The 21,386-nt window shown below is 45.8% G+C and overlaps 1 protein-coding gene across 1 annotated transcript in view; it reads right to left on the bottom strand.

Annotated features, from left to right (window-relative positions):
• The window catches only part of IGSF21 (immunoglobin superfamily member 21), a 467,300-nt gene that overhangs the window by 277,638 nt on the left and 168,276 nt on the right, over nt 1–21,386 (bottom strand). Inside the window, exon 3 of the mRNA XM_089660114.1 lies at nt 12,994–13,112. Coding sequence (XP_089516240.1) covers nt 12,994–13,112 — 119 coding nt within the window. The remainder of the gene's footprint in view (nt 1–12,993; nt 13,113–21,386) is intronic.

Below are 21,386 nucleotides of genomic sequence, written 5' to 3' on the forward strand. Positions count from 1 at the left end.
CAATGGGAGACATCCAACAACGAGCCAACTTCAAAGGGAGACGTCCAACAATGAGCCAACTTCAATGGGAGACGTCTAACAACGAGCCAACTTCAATGGGAGACGTCTAACAACAAGCCAACTTCAATGGGAGACGTCCAACAACGAGCCAACTTCAATGGGAGACGTCCAACAACGAGCCAACTTCAATGGGAGACATCCAACAATGAGCCAACTTCAAATGGGAGACGTCCAACAACGAGCCAACTTCAATGGGAGACGTCCATGTTGGACTAGAAAGTACTTGTGAAGCAGAGCCGCCTGTGCAGTGAAATGTCGGAGGAGGAGGAGGACGGGAAGAGTGATCTCAAGTGACACAGGTGCGGCCAACAACACTCGGCGAAAGGTTAAGACGGCGCGGAGTGAAGGAGTATGTTTTTGCGTCCTTCCCTGCCTGCCTCTCAAGGTGCACTTTAGGTTTTTTTGGCCAATTTATTCCCTGAACAACCTTGTCATTTCTTCAAAACATTTCTCCTTTTTTTTATCTTCAAGGAGTTCATCACGTTTATGATCTTTGCTCGGCACAAAATGCCATTAAAGCCTCTTAACCCCCTCCCACCCTCCATGGGGCTGGAAGAGCCCCCCGTTGAGCTAAAGTCGCAGAAATTGTGGAGAGGAGCCGCCGCATTCTCTAATCAGCAGTACGCCGGGTGCGTCCTCCGCCATTAATGAGCGCTGAGTGGTGCTGGGATGCAGGGTGAATATTCAGGGATATCTCACTGTACACCAAAGAGAACTTTTTGGCAAGCGAGCCCTCTACTGTGTGCAAAAAGAAAAAAAAAATGTTGCTTTTTAAAAAAAGAAAATCAAAGAATTCCTTTATAGGATGGATAAAAAAAAAAAAGAATAGTTAAAAGATAAAAATAGAAAAAAACTGCAATACTCTCCTTCAATCCGGAACTGTCAACCGCAGTACTGCTTTTCTGCCACTAGGTGTCCCCGGGCTTCAAGGTTGATAATGGCCAATTCAACCAAGCCCAGACCGCCATTGACCCGCCCCCAGTATGTGACTTGAACACTGGAACACTGTGGGGGGCACTATGGGGGCTGGAGGCTCAGCAGTAAGCTAGTGTGGACTACGGGGCACTGCATGTCTTTTAGGAAGCTTGGGAGGGGGGTACTGTGAGAGGTTGAGGGGCACTGTAGGAACTGAGGGATCTTAGGGGTCTTGGGGGTACAGTGAGAGGTTGAGTGGCACTGTGGGGAATAAGGGCTCTTTGGGAGCCTGGGGGAACTATGAGAGGTTATGGGCACTGTGGGGACTGAGGAGGTTGAGGGGCACTGTGGGGACTGAGGGCTCTTAGGGGGCCTGTTGGTACTATGAAAGGTTGAGGGGAGCAGGCATGGAGATACTGTGAGAGGTTGAGGGGCACTGTAGGAACTGAGGGATCTTAGGGGGCCTGGGGATACAGTGAGAGGTTGAGTGGCACTGTGGGGAATAAGGGCTCTTTGGGAGCCTGGGGGAACTATGAAAGGTTATGGGCACTGTGGGGACTGAGGGCTCTTAGGGGGCCTGGGGGTACTGTGAGAGGTTGAGGGGCACTGTGGGGACTGAGGGCTATTAGGGGGCCTGTTGGTACTATGAAAGGTTGAGGGGAGCAGGCATGGAGATACTGTGAGAGGTTGAGGGGCACTGTAGGAACTGAGGGATCTTAGGGGGCCTGGGGATACAGTGAGAGGTTGAGGGGCACTGTGGGGAATGAGGGCTCTTTGGGAGCCTGGGGGTACTATGAGAGGGTAGAGGCACTGTGGGAACTGAGGGCTCTTAGGGTGCCTGGGGGTACTGTTAGAGGTTGAGGGGCACTGTGGGCTCTTAGGGGGCCTGTTGGTACTATGAAAGGTTGAGGGAAGCTGTGGGGACTGAGGGCTCTTAGCAGGTATGGAGGTACTATGAGAGACTGAGGGACACTGTGAGCACTGAGGGCTGTTAGGGAGCCTAGCAGTAGTGAGATAGGTTGAAGGGAACTGTAGGAACTGAGGGCTCCTAAGGGGCCTGGGGGTACTGTGAGAGGCTGATGGGTGCTGTGCGGACCAAGGGCTCTTAGAGGGTCTGGCGGTACTGTGAGAGATTGAGGGGTGCTGTGGGTACCGAGGACTCTTAGTGGGCCTGGGGGTACTTTGAGAAGTTGAGGGGTGCTGTGAGAACTGAGGGTTCTTAGTGGGTCTGGGGGTTGAGGGAATTGTGGGGACTGAGGTGTGTAACACCTAAGCGTTTTCCGCAGCGTTTTGCAGAATCTCGCAGCAGTTCATTTAACATGATTTCCTATGGTACAGGTTCACATCTTTGCGTTTTCACCCAGTGCATTTTTTGGTAAGGGTCAGGGACTTTTTTACTGCAAAAATGTGCGTTTTTGATTCTGTACACTTCAATGGAAACGCTGCAGAAAAGCATGTAGTGCTTTTTTGATGAGTTTCTGCTGCGTTTTAAATCTTCCTAGCAACAAGAAAAAACACGCAAAATGCATCAAAAACGCAACACAAAATGCAATGCAGAAACAGGTCAAACGCAAACTGCATAGGTGTGAACCTAGCTTTAGATGGTCTATGGGTACTATGAGAGGTTGTGGAGTATCGTGGGGACTGAGGGCTGTTGGGGGGGTTCTGAGGGTACTGTGAAAGCCTGGAGAGCACTATGGGCTGTTAGGAGGCTTGGGGTAATATGGGAGGTTGTGAAGCACTCTGAGGACTGAGGGCTGTTAGCAGGCCTGAGGGTACAGAGAGAGGTTGAGGAGCACTCTGGGGACTGAGGGCTGTTAGCAGGCCTGAGGGTACGGAGAGAGGTTGAGGAGCACTCTGGGGACTGAGGGCTGTTAGCAGCCCTAAGGGTGCGGAGAGAGGTTGAGGAGCACTCTGAGGACTGAGGGCTGTTAGCAGGCCTGAGGGTATGGAGAGAGGTTGAGGAGCACTCTGAGGACTGAGGGCTGTTAGCAGGCCTAAGAAAACAGAGAAAGGTTGAGGAGCACACTGGGGACTGAGGGCTGTTAGCAGGCCTGAGTGTACGGAGAGAGGTTGAGGAGTACTCTGGGAACTGAGGGCTGTTAGCAGCCCTGAGGGTGCAGAGAGAGGTTGAGGAGCACTCTGAGGACTGAGGGCTGTTAGCATACCTGAGGGTACGGAGAGAGGTTGAGGAGTACTCTGGGAACTGAGGTCTGTTAGCAGCCCTGAGGGTGCAGAGAGAGGTTGAGGAGCACTCTGAGGACTGAGGGCTGTTAGCAGACCTGAGGGTATGGAGAAAGGTTGAGGAGCACTCTGAGGAATGAGAGCTGTTAGCAGGCCTAAGAGTACGGAGAAAGGTTGTGGAGCACTCTGTGGACTGAGGGCTGTTAGCAGGCCTGAGGGTACAGAGAGAGATTGAGGAGCACTCTGGGGACTGAGGGCTGTTAAGAGGCTTTGGGGAATTCTGAGAGGTTTGGTGGCATTGTGGGAGGTTAGGGGATCTGCAGTTAGTTGGCGGCTCAAAGGAAAAAAAAGGCCATGGTCTGTCAGTAGGCCACGGCCCAATGGTTGAGAACCACTGCACTCGGTGACCACTTTACTGGGTCCAGCTATAAAATGGATCACTCCTAAATATTTTTAGGCGAAAAAAAGAGACTTAAAGTCGATTTAACTGCTAAATAGATGAAATGTAGAGTTTTATAGCCCCTGGTACTAAACAATTGCCAAGGTTCTGTTCTATTTTTTCTTCATCAAAGAAGCATTACGACTCTACAATGTTATTGTCCTCCAGAACATGAAACTCCTTAATGAACTTATAGAGTTTTCAAAAGAAAAGAAAACTGTAATTGAGTTCCCCGGTAGCTCTGATAAGGACGATGTATCCTTCACACAACAATGACACAGCCAACACAATGAGCAGACACGAGGATACAAGATGTACCGTGACCTGAGCAAGACATCAATCCGAGGACAACACGAACGGTAAAGAACTTTCTTCTCTGTCAACTATTTGCTTCACAAAGTATCCTGAAAAACTTAAAGTACAATTCGAAGGAAAAAGGAAACGGGTCCACTCCCAGCGTTTTATCCATTTACAAATACTTGTTGATCTGTCAGAAATCCATGGAGCTCCTAACTTCTGGTATATAGCGGACAATGCTGCCTCTCCTGGACTGAAATCCAAGCAGTGTTATCAGCCCTGCCCACTTCTGCCCATCTGGACCATAGAACCTATTTGACCTGGGGGTACTGTGGGAGGTTGAGGGGCACTGAGGGCTCTTCGGGGGACTGGGGGAGGGGAGACTGGGAGAGGTTGAAGGGCACTGTGGGGAATGAGGGTTCTTACCAGACCTGGGAGTATCGTGGGAGGTTGAGGGGCACTGAGGGCTTTTAGGGGACCTGGGAGTACTGAGAGAGGTGGTGGAGCACTGTGGTGACTGAGGACTGTTAGGGGGTCTGGGGGTACTATGGGGGGTTCAGGAGCACTCTGAGGGTACTGTGGGAGGTTGAGTGGCACAGAGGGCTCTTAGGAAGCCTGGGGGGACTGCGAGGGGTTGAGGTGCACTGTGGGGAATGAGGGTTCTTAGCAGACCTGGGAGTACTGTGGGAAGTTGTGGGGCACTGAGAGCTATTAGGGGGCCAGAGGGAGCTGAGAGAGGTTGAGGGGGACTATAGGGACTGAGGGGTTTTAATGGACCTGTGGGTACAATGTAGGGACCAAGGGCTCTTTGGGAGCCTGGGGGTACTATGAGAGGTTGAGGGGCAATGTGGGGACCAAGGGCTCTTTGGGAGCTCGAGGGCACTATGAGAGGTTGAGGGGCAATGTGGGGACCAAGGACTCTTTGGGAGCCGGGGGGTACTATGAGAGGTTGAGGGGCAATGTGGGCACCAAGGGCTCTTTGGGAGCCCAGGGGCACTATGAGAGGTTGAGGAGCAATGTGGGGACCAAGGGCTCTTTGGGAGCCTGAGGTACTATGAGAGGTTGAGGGGCAATGTGGGGACCAAGGGGTCCTTGGGAGCCCGGGGGTACTATGGAAGGTTGAGGGGCAATGTGGGAACCAAGGCCTCTTTGGAAGCCTGGGGATTCTATGAGAGCTTAAAGGGGCAATGTGGGGACCAAGGGCTCTTTGGGAGCCTGAGGGCACTATGAGAGATTGAGGGGCAATGTGGGGAATAAGGGATCTTTGGGAGCCTGGGGGTACTATGAGAGGTTGAGGGGGGGTGTTGGAAACCAAGGGCTCTTTGGGAGCCTGGGGATACTATGAGAGGTTGACGGTCAATGTAGGGCCCAAGGGCTCTTTGGGAGCCTGAGGGCACTATGAGAGATTGAGGGGCAATGTGGGGACCAAGGGATCTTTGGGAGTCTGGGGTACTATGAGAGGTTGAGGGGCAATGTGGGGACCAAGGGGTCCTTGGGAGCCCGGGGGTACTATGGAAGGTTGAGGGGCAAAGTGGGAACCAAGGCCTTTTTGGAAGCCTGGGGATTCTATGAGAGCTTAAAGGTGCAATGTGGGAACAGAGGACTCTTTGGGAGCCTGAGGGCACTATGAGAGATTGAGGGGCAATGTGGGGACCAAGTGCTCTTTGGAAGCCTGGGGGTACTTTGAGAGCTTGAGGGGCAATGTGGGGACCGAGGGCTCTTTGGGAGCCTGGGGGTACTATGAGAGGTTGAGGGGCAGTGTTGGGAACCAAGGGCTCTCTCGGAAGCCTGAAGGTACTTTGAGAGCTTGAGGGGCAATGTGGGAACCAAGGCCTCTTTGGGAGCCTGGGGGTACTATGAGAGGTTGAGGCACACTCTGGGGGCTGAAGGCCGTTGAGGGACCTAAGGGTGCTGTGAGACTGCACTGTCCACTGGTAACTCTTTCCCGTGAAGCCCGGTATAAGATCCCGATACAAGTACCAATACGGTGAGTATTGCAGCAACCCGTTTTGTTTTTTAACCCTTGGCAGGTCAATGTTTTTTTTTAGAAGGTGTTTTATGGTTTTATGTCGAACCTTTAATAAAGGAAACATCTATGAAAACACAATAGAGCCGGTAAGAGAATGAAGCTTGTGAAGGCTCCGGGAGAAATATGGCCCCCCAGAGCCTCCATGACAGGCTGTGAAATGATTTTCACGTCTCATTTCCTCTGATGACGGTCGGGCTCATTCTCCATCTCTCAGACTGATAACAGATCAGGTAATGTGAAAGCTGACATCACCCGACAGCTGACATTCCCGATGGTTTCTGAGAGCCAACACCGTGGCCCCGTCATCAGATATTAGTATTTGGAGCCGTTCCGGGGGGGGGGCCCCAGAGTAGTTTCCTGCTTGATCTGCCCGATGGTTGGCTCTCAGAATGACGGAGATGTTATTAGACTTCTATAACCCCATGTGGAGTCTTGGAGGAGAGGAAGAGATCCTTCGCCTAGAACCCGACCGGAGAAAAATGAAAAATAATAAATGATGGTGAGGATCTGTCGGGGATGATGGATTGCTCCGCACTTCCCACCGTTGTAGTCACATTCCTGAACAATGTTTCACAAACTGGAACAAAGAAGCCGAACTTTAATCACACAGCATCGTTTGTTTCTTTGTGCGCCGCTGTTATCAACTGCCGATCAGCAGCAGTCAGAAGACGCGTGGAAAAGCTGCCGCTGGAGGAACTCATGCATTGCTTTCCTGAACTGACATTATTATCACGATAGCTTCCTGTATTTCATCGAGGAATGTATAAAGCAACCACATAATAGATGTGGGAGGAATAGTGCCCCTTCATTGGTGTCAGTGGGAGGAATAGTGCCCCATCATTGGTGTCAGTGGGAGGAGTAGTGCCCCATCACTAGTGTCAGTGGGAGGAATAGTGCCCATCATTGGTGTCAGTGGGAGGAATAGTGCCCCTTCACTGGTGTCAGTGGAAGGAATAGTGCCCCATCATTGGTGTCAGTGGGAGGAATAGTGCCCCATCATTGGTATCAGTGGGAGGAATAGTGCCCCATCATTGGTGTCAGTGGGAGGAATAGTGCCCCATCATTGGTGTCAGTGGGAGGAATAGTGCCCCATCATTGGTGTCAGTGGGGGGAGAATAGTGCCCCATCATTGGTATCAGTGGGAGGAATAGTGCCCCATCATTGGTGTCAGTGGGAGGAATAGTGCCCCATCATTGGTGTCAGTGGGGGGAGAATAGTGCCCCATCATTGGTGTCAGTGGGAGGAATAGTGCCCCATCATTGGTGTCAGTGGGAGGAATAGTGCCCCATCATTGGTGTCAGTGGGAGGAATAGCGCCCCATCATTGGTGTCAGTGGGAGGAATAGCGCCCCATCATTGGTGTCAGTGGGAGGAATAGCGCCCCATCATTGGTGTCAGTGGGAGGGATAGCGCCCCATCATTGGTGTCAGTGGGAGGGATAGCGCCCCATCATTGGTGTCAGTGGGAGGAATAGCGCCCCATCATTGGTGTCAGTGGAAGGAATAGCGCCCCATCATTGGTGTCAGTGGGAGGAATAGTGCCCCTTCACTGGTATCAGTGGGAGGAATAGTGCCCCATCATTGGTGTCAGTGGGAGGAATAGTGCCCCTTCACTGGTATCAGTGGGAGGAATAGTGCCCCATCATTGGTATCAGTGGGAGGAATAGTGCCCCATCATTGGTATCAGTGGGAGGAATAGTGCCCCATCATTGGTGTCAGTGGGAGGAATAGTGCCCCATCATTGGTGTCAGTGGGGGGAGAATAGTGCCCCATCATTGGTGTCAGTGGGAGGAATAGTGCCCCATCATTGGTGTCAGTGGGAGGAATAGCGCCCCATCATTGGTGTCAGTGGGAGGAATAGCGCCCCATCATTGGTGTCAGTGGGAGGAATAGCGCCCCATCATTGGTGTCAGTGGGAGGAATAGCGCCCCATCATTGGTGTCAGTGGGAGGGATAGCGCCCCATCATTGGTGTCAGTGGGAGGGATAGCGCCCCATCATTGGTGTCAGTGGGAGGGATAGCGCCCCATCATTGGTGTCAGTGGGAGGAATAGCGCCCCATCATTGGTGTCAGTGGGAGGAATAGTGCCCCATCACTGGTATCAGTGGGAGGAATAGTGCCCCTTCACTGGTGTCAGTGGAAGGAATAGTGCCCCATCATTGGTGTCAGTGGGAGGAATAGTGCCCCATCATTGGTATCAGTGGGAGGAATAGTGTCCCATCATTGGTGTCAGTGGGAGGAATAGTGCTCCATCATTGGTACCAGTGGGAGGAATAGTGCCCCATCATTGGTGTCAGTGGGAGGGATAGCGCCCCATCATTGGTGTCAGTGGGAGGGATAGCGCCCCATCATTGGTATCAGTGGGAGGAATAGCGCCCCATCATTGGTATCAGTGGGAGGAATAGCGCCCCTTCACTGGTGTCAGTGGAAGGAATAGTGCCCCATCATTGGTGTCAGTGGGAGGAATAGTGCCCCATCATTGGTATCAGTGGGAGGAATAGTGTCCCATCATTGGTGTCAGTGGGAGGAATAGTGCTCCATCATTGGTACCAGTGGGTGGAATAGTGCCCCATCACTGGTGTCAGTGGGAGGAATAGTGCCCCATCACTGGTATCAGTGGGAGGAATAGTGCTCCATCACTGGTATCAGTGGGAGGAATAGTGCCCCATCATTGGTGTCAGTGGGAGGAATAGTGCCCCATCACTGGTATCAGTGGGAGGAATAGTGCCCCATCATTGGTATCAGTGGGAGGAATAGTGCTCCATCACTGGTATCAGTGGGAGGAATAGTGCCCCATCACTGGTATCAGTGGGAGGAATAGTGCCCCATCATTGGTGTCAGTGGGAGGAATAGTGCCCCATCATTGGTATCAGTGGGAGGAATAGTGCCCCATCACTGGTGTCAGTGGGAGGAATAGTGCCCCATCACTGGTGTCAGTGGGAGGAATAGTGCCCCATCATTGGTGTCAGTGGGAGGAATAGTGCCCCATCATTGGTATCAGTGGGAGGAATAGTGCCCCTTCATTGGTATCAGTGGGAGGAATAGTGCCCCATCATTGGTGTCAGTGGGAGGAATAGTGCCCCATCACTGGTGTCAGTGGGAGGAATAGTGCCCCATCATTGGTGTCAGTGGGAGGAATAGTGCCCCATCATTGGTGTCAGTGGGAGGAATAGTGCCCCATCATTGGTGTCAGTGGGAGGAATAGTGCCCCATCATTGGTGTCAGTGGGAGGAATAGTGCCCCATCACTGGTGTCAGTGGGAGGAATAGTGCCCCATCACTGGTGTCAGTGGGAGGAATAGTGCCCCATCATTGGTGTCAGTGGGAGGAATAGTGCCCCATCATTGGTATCAGTGGGAGGAATAGTGCTCCATCATTGGTGTCAGTGGGAGGAATAGTGCCCCATCATTGGTGTCAGTGGGAGGAATAGCGCCCCATCATTGGTGTCAGTAGGAGTAGGAATGAAGAAAGAACACTGCGCACAACGTGCTCCGGCGGTCCCACCCTCCACTTTGCCGCCGGCAAACCTTTACTCCGAAGTTGTTTAAAATCTGGAACGCACAGAGAAAGACAGTGACAGCTCACAGTTCTGGTCTCATACTATTAATCAAGAACCACGATGATTGGTTTCTGATCATGTGATGACTATGGCAGCCTATCATGATCACATGGGTCTGTTTACAAACAAACCTGTTGGCTGAGATATCGTTGAGCCTCCCACAGAGAAAGGCACAGTGACAGCTCTGGTCCAATACGAACAATCAAGAACCATGCTTATCGGTTTGCAGTCGTATGATGACCATGGCAGCCTATCATGATCACATGGGTCTGTTTACAAACAAACCAGCTTGCTGGTGATGTCATTGAGTGTCCCACAGAAAAAGGCACAGTGACACCCGACAGTTCTGGTCTCATACTAACAATCAAGAACCATGCTGACTGATTTCCGATCAGGCGATGGACACGGCAGCCTATCATGATCACATGGGTCTGTTTACAAACAAACTAGCTTGCTGGTGATGTCATTAAGCCTCACACAAGGCACAGTGACAGCTGAGGGGGGTCAGGCTGCATCTGTCACAGAGAATACAGAGATTACATTTTCCTTGATAGATTTTTTTTTTTTTTTTTTTAAGTAAAACAATAGATACAAATTAATTTTCTGTAAAATGACAAAAATGACAATTTTTATTTTTTTTGTCCACCTTTTAATGGTAGAAAAGAAAAAAAATAAAAAGCCCAGGGAGGATATTCGCTAAAACCAACACATGTTGATGCCGGTAAATGTCGTCTCGGCATGTTAGAATTAATTACCTCTGCTCGGTGAAAGGGTTACATGGCCAGCACTGACACCTACGGACCCCCCCCCCCCCCAAACTCCAATGTTCTCCGCCATGTTACCACCCCCCCTCTCTCTCTCTCTCTCTTTCCCTCCCCCTCTGGCTATCAGGCCCATCCATGTGTCAGCTCTGCAGCCTCAGCCGTCCCTGCCAGGCAACATCAAAGCCGAGGTGTAAAAATAATCCCAGCATCTGCTCCTCATCCCCAGACTGGGTGCAGCTGATCCGACACCTTGGCACCGCTACCTGTGGGGGTGGACTGTGATTTCCATAACCTTGAAGGAAAAGGACACGTTTCCCCTTCACATGCTCCTCTCTAGAAGCTGGCACCACGCTGACTGCTATGGATAATGGTACAGACGCGGCACAAATTTTTTTCCTTTTGATGTTTTATAAGCTACTAACATCATAACTCGGAGCTGCGAGAACCGTAACACCTACCCCCGACCTCAACATTTCACCGGTATCCAGCAAGCGACAAGTGACACGGCCATCTCGTGTATGCCTGAAGATCTCCTGCTCTTGGAACACTACAAGTTCCAGCAAAAAAATGCATGAATGGGCATGCTGGGGCTTATAGGTGAGTGCCCAGTGGAGTGAGAAGGGCAACAGAAAGGATTTGCAATGTTAGGACAGCCACATACACACAGATGTATGCAAGAGATGTGTCTGGTCTAAGCATAGCTTGGGGCATTCGGGTGAATTCTAGGCCTAAGGAGTATTGTACTGAATTAGCATTTGGAACTTCATTTTGGGTAGAATTTCGTCTACCTAACCCAAGAAGTCCACTTTGACCCTTTGACTATTGGCTATTGTACTCGATTGGCATTTGGCTTTAGATAAACTTTGAGGGATCGCACGGTTTCTGGAAGAAACGGTTTATAGCAATCAATAATCTTCGTTTTGGACTCAAAATTTTGGGTGTGATGTTTCAATCTCCAGTTCAGATCTTTGTCTATACAACCCGGGGTGGGGTGGGGTGGGGTGGGGTTTGACCCCTTGGCAAGTGGAAGTGGCCTACCCACCAATCAAGTGTCAATCCCCAAAACAAATTAGATATTGTACTAAATTACCATTTGGAACTTTATTTTGGGTAAAATTTTGTCTACCTAACCCAAGAAGTCCACTTTGACCCTTTAACTATTGGCTATTGTACTCGATTGGCATTTGGCTTTAGATAAACTTTGAGGGATCGCAAGTGGAAGCTGCCTACCCACCAACCAAGTGTCAATCCCCAAAACAAATTAGCTATTGTACTAAATTAGCATTTGGAACTTCATTTTGGGTAGAATTTCATCTACCTAACCCAGGGAGTCAACTTTGACCCTTTGACTATTGGCTATTGTACTCGATTGGCATTTGGCTTTAGATAAACTTTGAGGGATCGCAAGTGGAAGCTGCCTACCCACCAACCAAGTGTCAATCCCCAAAACAAATTAGCTATTGTACTAAATTAGCATTTGGAACTTCATTTTGGGTGGAATTTCATCTACCTAACCCAGGGAGTCAACTTTGACTATTGGCTATTTTACTCGATTGGCATTTGGCTTTAGATACACTTTGAGGGATCGCACGGTTTCTGGAAGACACGGTTTATATCAATCAATAATCTTTGTTTTGGACTCAAAATTTTGGGTGTGATGTTTTAATCTCCAGTTCAGATCTTCGTCTATACAACCCGGGGTGGGGTGGGGTTTGACCCCTTGACAAGTGGAAGCGGCCTACCAACCAACCAAGTGTCAATCCCCAAAACAAATTAGCTATTGTACTAAATTAGCATTTGGAACTTTATTTTGGGTAAAATTTTGTCCACCTAACCCAAGAAGTCCACTTTGACCCTTTAACTATTGGCTATTTTACTCGATTGGCATTTGGCTTTACATAAACTTTGAGGGATCGCACGGTTTCTGGAAGACACGGTTTATATCAATCAATAATCTTCGTTTTGGACTCAAAATTTTGGGTGCGATGTTTCAATCTCCAGTTCAGATCTTCGTCTATACAACCCAGGGTGGGGTGGGGATTGACCCCTTGGCAAGTGGAAGCTGCCTACCCACCAAGTGTCAATCCCCAAAACAAATTAGATATTGTACTAAATTAGCATTTGGAACTTTATTTTGGGTAAACTTTTGTCCACCTAACCCAGGGGGGCCACTTTGACCCCTTTGTGTGTGGAAGCTGCCTACCCACCAACCAGGTCTCAGGCCCATTTACTCATTTAGCATTTGGAACTTAATTTCGAACTCAAACTTTTAAATGTGATGCTATAAACTCCAGTTCAGATCTTTGTCTACATAATCCAGGGGGGTGGGGGCATTTCAACCCCTTTTCTGGAAGACATGGTTTGTATCAACCAATAAAACAAGAAACTATTAGAATTTCTTTCTCCTTGAGATAATTGTCCACTCTCTCATTCTTCCTCTGACAATCTAAGAGTGAATGTCATCCCAAAACAAAAATTTAATAAACGTCAGGTTTTTTTTTCCTGTCCCCACAGACATCCCAATTCTGGAAGTAGAATCTCACAATTCTGATCAGCTCACAGTTCACATCATCTCCCTGTAAGAACTGGAACCAGCTTGCAAATGAACTTCAAAAGACAATTTTTGAAAAACTGAAAATATTTCACGCAAATGTAAAAAATTAGACATTTTGTTTCCAAATGGAAAAAAAAATGGCGGCAGCTTTGCTGGATATAACGTATAATGAAAAGTATTATGATCGCTACTCACACATGACATTGAGGAACACATTGTCCGAAGCCAGGACCACTTTCTCCCTGGTGGCCCGGTCGTAGATCCCAACGTGGCACTCGTAGGGTCCGTTGTCTGAAATGCGCACCTCTGGCAGCCTGGCGGAACAAGGGAAATGAAAGCGGTTAATTACCCCATCCAAGCGGAGTGAACCTAGGTACACAGAATAATCCCAGCCGAGATCCAATAACCATTTAAAAAAAAACGGGTTTTATTAGGAAGATAGTGACCACTGTAATGGAGAAAGCACCATGCGGGTTTTATGAACTGTGAAAATGGTAGTTTCATCTCCCGGCGCCTGCGCGCGTCAAAAAACTTTCTTTGAAGTGTAATGAGGTTTAAGGCAAATAGGGAAAAGTTGCTAGAGAAATATCAGATTATTCCAAAAGCACCAGAAAATTGAATGAGTACGTTGATTTTCTGCCCAGACAAGCACTGGCGGTCTTGGAATAATGATTCTACCAATTAAAAATAACCTTGACAAAAGAAAAAAAAAAACAGCTTAACATCGAACAAACATGTAATTACATTTAATTTCCACTTTCCTGACACTGCAAACAATAACTGTTTTACTTCCATAATCATTCGTAAAGAATTTTACATGTCCGTGTCAACCGGAGCTTCGCTCAGCAGCTTAGAGTGCAACAATGGAAATCTCTCCCCAGTGTGATGGTGGGGCTCAAATGTAATACAGTATATTGTCAAAAGTATGTGATCCCCCCCCACTCCCCTCCAAAGGATTGAGCTTGGGTGCCTCCAGTGAAGGATCCTGACAATACTCCATCATACAAAGACATTGTAGATAATTGGGCTCTTCCAACCTTGTGGTAACAGTTGAGTGAAGACTCTTTTCTGTTCCACCATGACTGAGCCAGCTCCATAAAGACATAGTTTGGTTGAACTTAAGAGTCCTGACCTCAACCCTACTAAACACTTCGGGATAAATCAGAATGTCAGGGTCCTGTCCACGGCAGGAGTTCTGGAAGATCTGGCATTTCTGCCAGTACTCCACATGGCCACAGAAGTACACATCAGCCTCAGTCTGGTGCCAGACGGCCTTTATAAGGAGGGTCATCACTTCCTCTGGTTGCTGGATGATCTCTGTTCCTGTTTCCTGTGATTCTGACCTGTGATTTCCTGTTACTGACTCGGCTTGCTCCTGGACCTGCCTACTCTGATTTAACCCTGATCTGACCTCGGCTTGGCTTACGGATACTCTCTCTCTCTCCTCTGTGAATGACCTTGGCTATCCCATCTGACTACGACCGCTCTGATTCCCACCTGGTACCTGACCTTGGCTTGAACCGACTACCCAGTAAACATCTAAATCCCGGAAGGGCTTGCATACCACGCACAGGCACCTCCTGTCTGCAGACCTATCTCCGTGCACCAGCTGTGCTTCTGAGTGGACCACCAACCAGCACTCCTACTGACAACCTGTGCAACTTTGGGCCTGACTCCCGCTGTCCCACTGTCAGGGGAGTCCGGAACTTAGCCGCAAGGGAAGCCCTCTCTCCAATGGCCTCCATCACCAGGTACGTGACACAGAACGGCGATTGTGAGCCAAGATTTTTTTTTTTTGTGTGTCCAATGTGAGGCCCAATGTGTGAGCCATGTCTTCTCGTCCAACTTTGTTACCTGACCTAACAAATGAGCACAATGTCCCACAGACGTACTCCAAATTCTTGAAGGGCATCTCCATATTAATGGCCATAAGGGGCAACTCCATATGTGAGGAGGAGGGGGAACTCCATATTAACGGCCATGGTTTTGAAATAGGATGTCCAACAAACCTATCCACATATTTAAACTTCTAAGTGGAACTAAAGTCAAAACTTTTCATTTTGTGTGGAATAAGGGACGGTTATAAGATGAAATTTTTCTTCACTGTTCCACCTCCTAGCCTCGCCCAATCAAATAACACTTTGCATTCATTCAGTAAATGCCCACCAGCCGACCTCCTATTTTCACAAAGCCGCAGGGTACCTTGGAAGCTAGTGGAGATCCTTGGAGTAGCAGTGCCAACTACAGTGATTTTCAACTTTTACAGCAAGATTTCCCAACTAGGGTTCTATGGAACCTTAGGGCTCCTCCAGAGATTGCTGGGGGTTCCAATGAGCAAGATAAGTTCCCACTGAAACCAGCTATCTGTAAGGGGGTATTTCTTCCCAATGACCTTCTATGTAAGGAGCATTCTTCCTACTCATCACCACACTAGAAGTTGTAATATAGGAATTTGTAGCAAGATTTCCCTGAGACTGGAAAGGGCTCCTCTGTGTTGAAAAGTTTGTTTCTAGGGCAGGGGTCTCCAAACTTTCCAAAGGACAATGTCACAAGTTAGCCTGCAGTTTCTTGTTTGTGTTCTTACCTTCTTGCTCCTGATCCTTTTCCCATGTGTGCTTGTCTGTGCTCACCTATGGGCAACATCTGCTATCTTCTGGGGATTATTTCCTTCCCTTCCATCACTTCCTGGCCCGCCTCCTTGTTTGCCTGTCTATATAACACATGCTCAGTCTAGGCCACTTTCCCTGAGCACCTTCCTAGTTGTCAGAGCTCCTGTGTGTTGCTATTGCCTGTATCCTGCATTGACTACTTGTGTACCGACCATGGCTTCGTTCTCTGACTGTGCTTGTTTTCCGCCCATCCTGACCTCGGCTAGTCTATCGGATTTCCGGTTGTCTCCTCCCATTGTACTCTGCTCCCGCGAGCGGTCTCCTCATCCTCAGCTGGGTGTACCTGGGGGCCGTGACCTTGTCCAAGCTTGCCGCAAGTCCATCCCCACCATCAGGGGCTCTGGTGAAGAAGCAGAAGTGGGGCTTAGACTCTGCTCCCCGGGGGACCCCAAGTTGGTTATCTACAAGGGCTCACTACCACAGGTGCTGACAACCTCACCCAATCAAAGAACACTTTGCATTCATTCAGCAAATGCCCACCGGCTGACCTCCTATGTTCACAATGCCGCAGGGTACCTTGGAAGCTAGTGGAGATCCTTGGAGTAGCAGTGCCAACTACAGTGATTTTCAACTTTTAAAGCAAGGTTTTCCAACTAGGGTCTTAAGGAACCTTAGGGCTCCTCCAGAGATTGCTGGGGGTTCCAATGAGCAAGATAAGTTCCCACTGAAACCAGCTATCTGTAAGGGGGTATTTCTTCCCAATGACCATCTATGTAAGGAGCATTCTTCCTACTCATCATCACAATAGAAGTTGTAGATATAGAAATTTTTAGCAAGAGTTCCCTGAGACCGAAAAGGGCTCCTCTGTGTTGAAAAGTTTGAAAAAGTTTGTTCTAGGCCAGGGGTCTCCAAACTTTCCAAAGGGCAAGTTTATTGTCCTCCAAGCTTTAGGGGACCAAACTGTGGCCAGTGAGAGTAGAAAATGCCCCGCTGTTGGTATTAGTAGGAGGAATAGTGCTCCATCGTTGCTTTCAGTGGGAAGAATAGTGCTCCATTGTTGGTGAATGTGGAAAGAATGGTGCCCCATCATTGATGTCAGTGGATAGAATGGGGCTCCAAGGGCCAAATAAAAGCAAGCAAAGGGCCAAATCCAGCCCGGTTTGGAGGCCACTGTTCCAGAGGGATAGGGTCCCACAAGTATGGTAATGTATATGCATACTAGTCCAACCTGGAATAACCATACCTGAACTTTTTTTTCTACAATGATACATATACAACAAATGATACATATACAACAGATGTTACATATACAACAGATGATACCTACACAACAGACGATACCTACACAACAAATGTTACATATACAACAGATGTTACATATACAACAGACGATACCTATACAACAAATGTTACATATACAACAGATGATACCTATACAACAAATGATACATATACAACAGACGATACCTATACAACAGACGATACCTATACAACAGATGATACCTATACAACAAATGTTACCTATACAACAAATGTTACATATACAACAAATGTTACATATACAACAAATGTTACATATACAACAAATGATACATATACAACAGATGATACATATACAACAGATGATACATATACAACAAATGATACATATACAACAGACGATACCTATACAACAGACGATACCTATACAACAGATGATACCTATACAACAAATGTTACCTATACAACAAATGTTACATATACAACAAATGTTACATATACAACAAATGATACATATACAACAGATGATACATATACAACAGATGATACATATACAACAAATGATACATATACAACAAATGATACATATACAACAAATGATACCTATACAACAAATGATACCTATACAACAAATGATACATATACAACAGATGATACATATACAACAAATGATACATATACAACAAATGATACATATACAACGGATGATACCTATACAACAAATGATACATATACAACAAATGATACATATACAACAAATGATACATATACAACAGATGATACCTATACAACAGATGATACATATACAACAAATGATACATATACAACAAATGATACATATACAACAAATGATACATATACAACAAATGATACCTATACAACAAATGATACCTATACAACAAATGATACCTATACAACGGATGATACCTATACAACGGATGATACCTATACAACAAATGATACATATACAACAAATGATACATATACAACAAATGATACATATACAACAGATGATACCTATACAACAAATGATACATATACAACAAATGATACATATACAACAAATGATACATATACAACAAATGATACATATACAACAAATGATACCTATACAACAAACGATACCTATACAACAGATGATACCTATACAACAGATGATACATATACAACAGATGATACATATACAACAGATGATACCTATACAACAAATGATACATATACAACAGATGATACCTATACAACAGATGATACATATACAACAAATGATACCTATACAACAAATGATACATATACAATGGATGATACCTATACAACGGATGATACATATACAACAAATGATACATATACAACAAATGATACATATACAACAGACGATACCTATACAACAGATGATACCTATACAACAGATGATACCTATACAACAAATGTTACATATACAACAAATGTTACATATACAACAAATGTTACATATACAACAAATGATACATATACAACAGATGATACATATACAACAGATGATACATATACAACAAATGATACATATACAACAGACGATACCTATACAACAGACGATACCTATACAACAGATGATACCTATACAACAAATGTTACCTATACAACAAATGTTACATATACAACAAATGTTACATATACAACAAATGATACATATACAACAGATGATACATATACAACAGATGATACATATACAACAAATGATACATATACAACAAATGATACATATACAACAAATGATACCTATACAACAAATGATACCTATACAACAAATGATACATATACAACAGATGATACATATACAACAAATGATACATATACAACAAATGATACATATACAACGGATGATACCTATACAACAAATGATACATATACAACAAATGATACATATACAACAAATGATACATATACAACAAATGATACATATACAACAGATGATACCTATACAACAGATGATACATATACAACAAATGATACATATACAACAAATGATACATATACAACAAATGATACATATACAACAAATGATACCTATACAACAAATGATACCTATACAACAAATGATACCTATACAACGGATGATACCTATACAACGGATGATACCTATACAACAAATGATACATATACAACAAATGATACATATACAACAAATGATACATATACAACAAATGATACCTATACAACAAACGATACCTATACAACAAACGATACCTATACAACAGATGATACATATACAACAGATGATACCTATACAACAGATGATACATATACAACAGATGATACATATACAACAGATGATACCTATACAACAAATGATACATATACAACAGATGATACCTATACAACAGATGATACATATACAACAAATGATACCTATACAACAAATGATACATATACAATGGATGATACCTATACAACGGATGATACATATACAACAAATGATACATATACAACAAATGATACATATACAACAGATGATACCTATACAACGGATGATACATATACAACAAATGATACATATACAACAAATGATACCTATACAACAAATGATACCTATACAACAAATGATACCTATACAACAAATGATACCTATACAACAGATGATACATATACAACAGATGATACCTATACAACAGATGATACATATACAACAAATGATACATATACAACAAATGATACCTATACAACAGATGATACCTATACAACAAATGATACATATACAACAAATGATACCTATACAACAGATGATACATATACAACAGATGATACCTATACAACAGACGATACCTATACAACAGACGATACATATACAACAGATGATACCTATACAACAGACGATACATATACAACAGACGATACCTATACAACAGATGATACCTATACAACAGATGATACCTATACAACAGATGATACATATACAACAAATGATACATATACAACAGATGATACCTATACAACAGATGATACATATACAACAGATGATACCTATACAACAGATGATACCTATACAACAGATGATACATATACAACAGATGATACCTATACAACAGATGATACATATACAACAGATGATACCTATACAACAAATGATACATATACAACAAATGATACATATACAACAAATGATACCTATACAACAGATGATACATATACAACAGATGATACCTATACAACAGATGATACATATACAACAGATGATACATATACAACAGATGATACATATACAACAGATGATACATATACAAATGATACATTTAAAAAACTGGTAAATTAACAAAAAACAAAACCCATCAGGTCTCGTCTACAAATCCCAGCTCTCTAAATATCTGAAGTCCTGGCTATCAATGCATTTCCCGGGAGGCTCGGCATCAAATTGCACTCATTTGTCGGGGAATAAAAATATCAGATTACTGAGAAGTGCGTCGTTTAGATTACAGGGCCTGGCGGTTCGATTGCTCGGGTAATATTATGTATCAGAGAACCATCTTACAGCCCGCGGAGGACATTATAGCTGTAGAACATAAAGCTATTTAGATAATAGTCAAAAATCTCTTTATAGATATCAATGTAAGGCAAGGGAGGAAAAGTATCATAATTACACCAAAACTGAGTTCTAACCGTACAACTTCAGGAGCAAATCACGGCCAGACTGCTGCATGCACAGATCACAGATATTAGAGATGAACTTTTCCACCGGACACAAGAGTTACTTAAGAAATGCACATACTACATGGGGGCTACAATGGGTGACAGCGCCCCCCCTGTGGTCCAGCCTCATTGAAGACCTGTTCTTGCTCAAGCTCTGTGTATCATAATTGACATTTTTTTTAATTTAAATTATATTCTTGCTTTCACCCCTTGTTGCATCTCAATGCTGCTGATCCCCTGCACCCGTCTGCAGCTACTTCCAGTCTGCATGGCCTCCAGTGAGGGCTGCCGGACATTTTCCATGATGGTGACAACAGTGGACCATGCCTGTGTGCTGTGTATTTGTAAGGGAATTCCTGCGAGACGGCTGGCGTATAGAAATGAGAATGCGCACGGAAATATCTGGAGAAGAGTGACCAGACATGCGCGATCACGGACATTTTCCATGATGGTGACAACAGTGGACCATGCCTGTGTGCTGTGTATTTGTAAGGGAATTCCTGCGTGACGGCTGGCGTATAGAAATGAGAATGCGCACGGAAATATCTGGAGAAGAGTGACCAGATGTGCGCGATCGCTCACGCACGGCAAAGATTGGCGCCAGACAGACTATTTAAAGGGTGCCTCTGCCTGTGCTGAGTGCTGACTGGTCTTCAGCTGTCCCCGTGTCCTGCTTGTTCCTGTGTGATTCCCTTGTTGCTGACCCGGCTTGTTCCTGACCTAACTCTGATTACTCTCCTGCTTGATATTCATTCCTGACCAGGGGCAGACTGACCATTTGGAAGCTCGGGCACTGCCCGAGGGCCCAGGGTTAGTAAGGGGCCCCATGAGATGCCCCGGTATCTTTTTTATAGGCCCTTTTGAGTTTGGGCAAGGACACATGGGCCCCATGATCCCCTATTGCCCGGGGGCCCCATGAGTTGTCAGTCAGCCACTGTTCCTGACCTCGGCTCTACTCCTGACTTAGGCTTGCTTATGATTTGGTACCTCGCTGTCCGCCCGTTGATGACCCTGGCTATTCCTATGACATTGCTCCTGTCTCCCATCCCAGCTTCCTGC

The sequence above is a fragment of the Staurois parvus genome, unplaced genomic scaffold, assembly GCF_062004578.1.
Source record: "Staurois parvus isolate SC_StPar_1 unplaced genomic scaffold, SC_StPar_1.0 ptg001206l, whole genome shotgun sequence".
In the NCBI taxonomy this organism is placed as follows: domain Eukaryota; kingdom Metazoa; phylum Chordata; class Amphibia; order Anura; family Ranidae; genus Staurois; species Staurois parvus.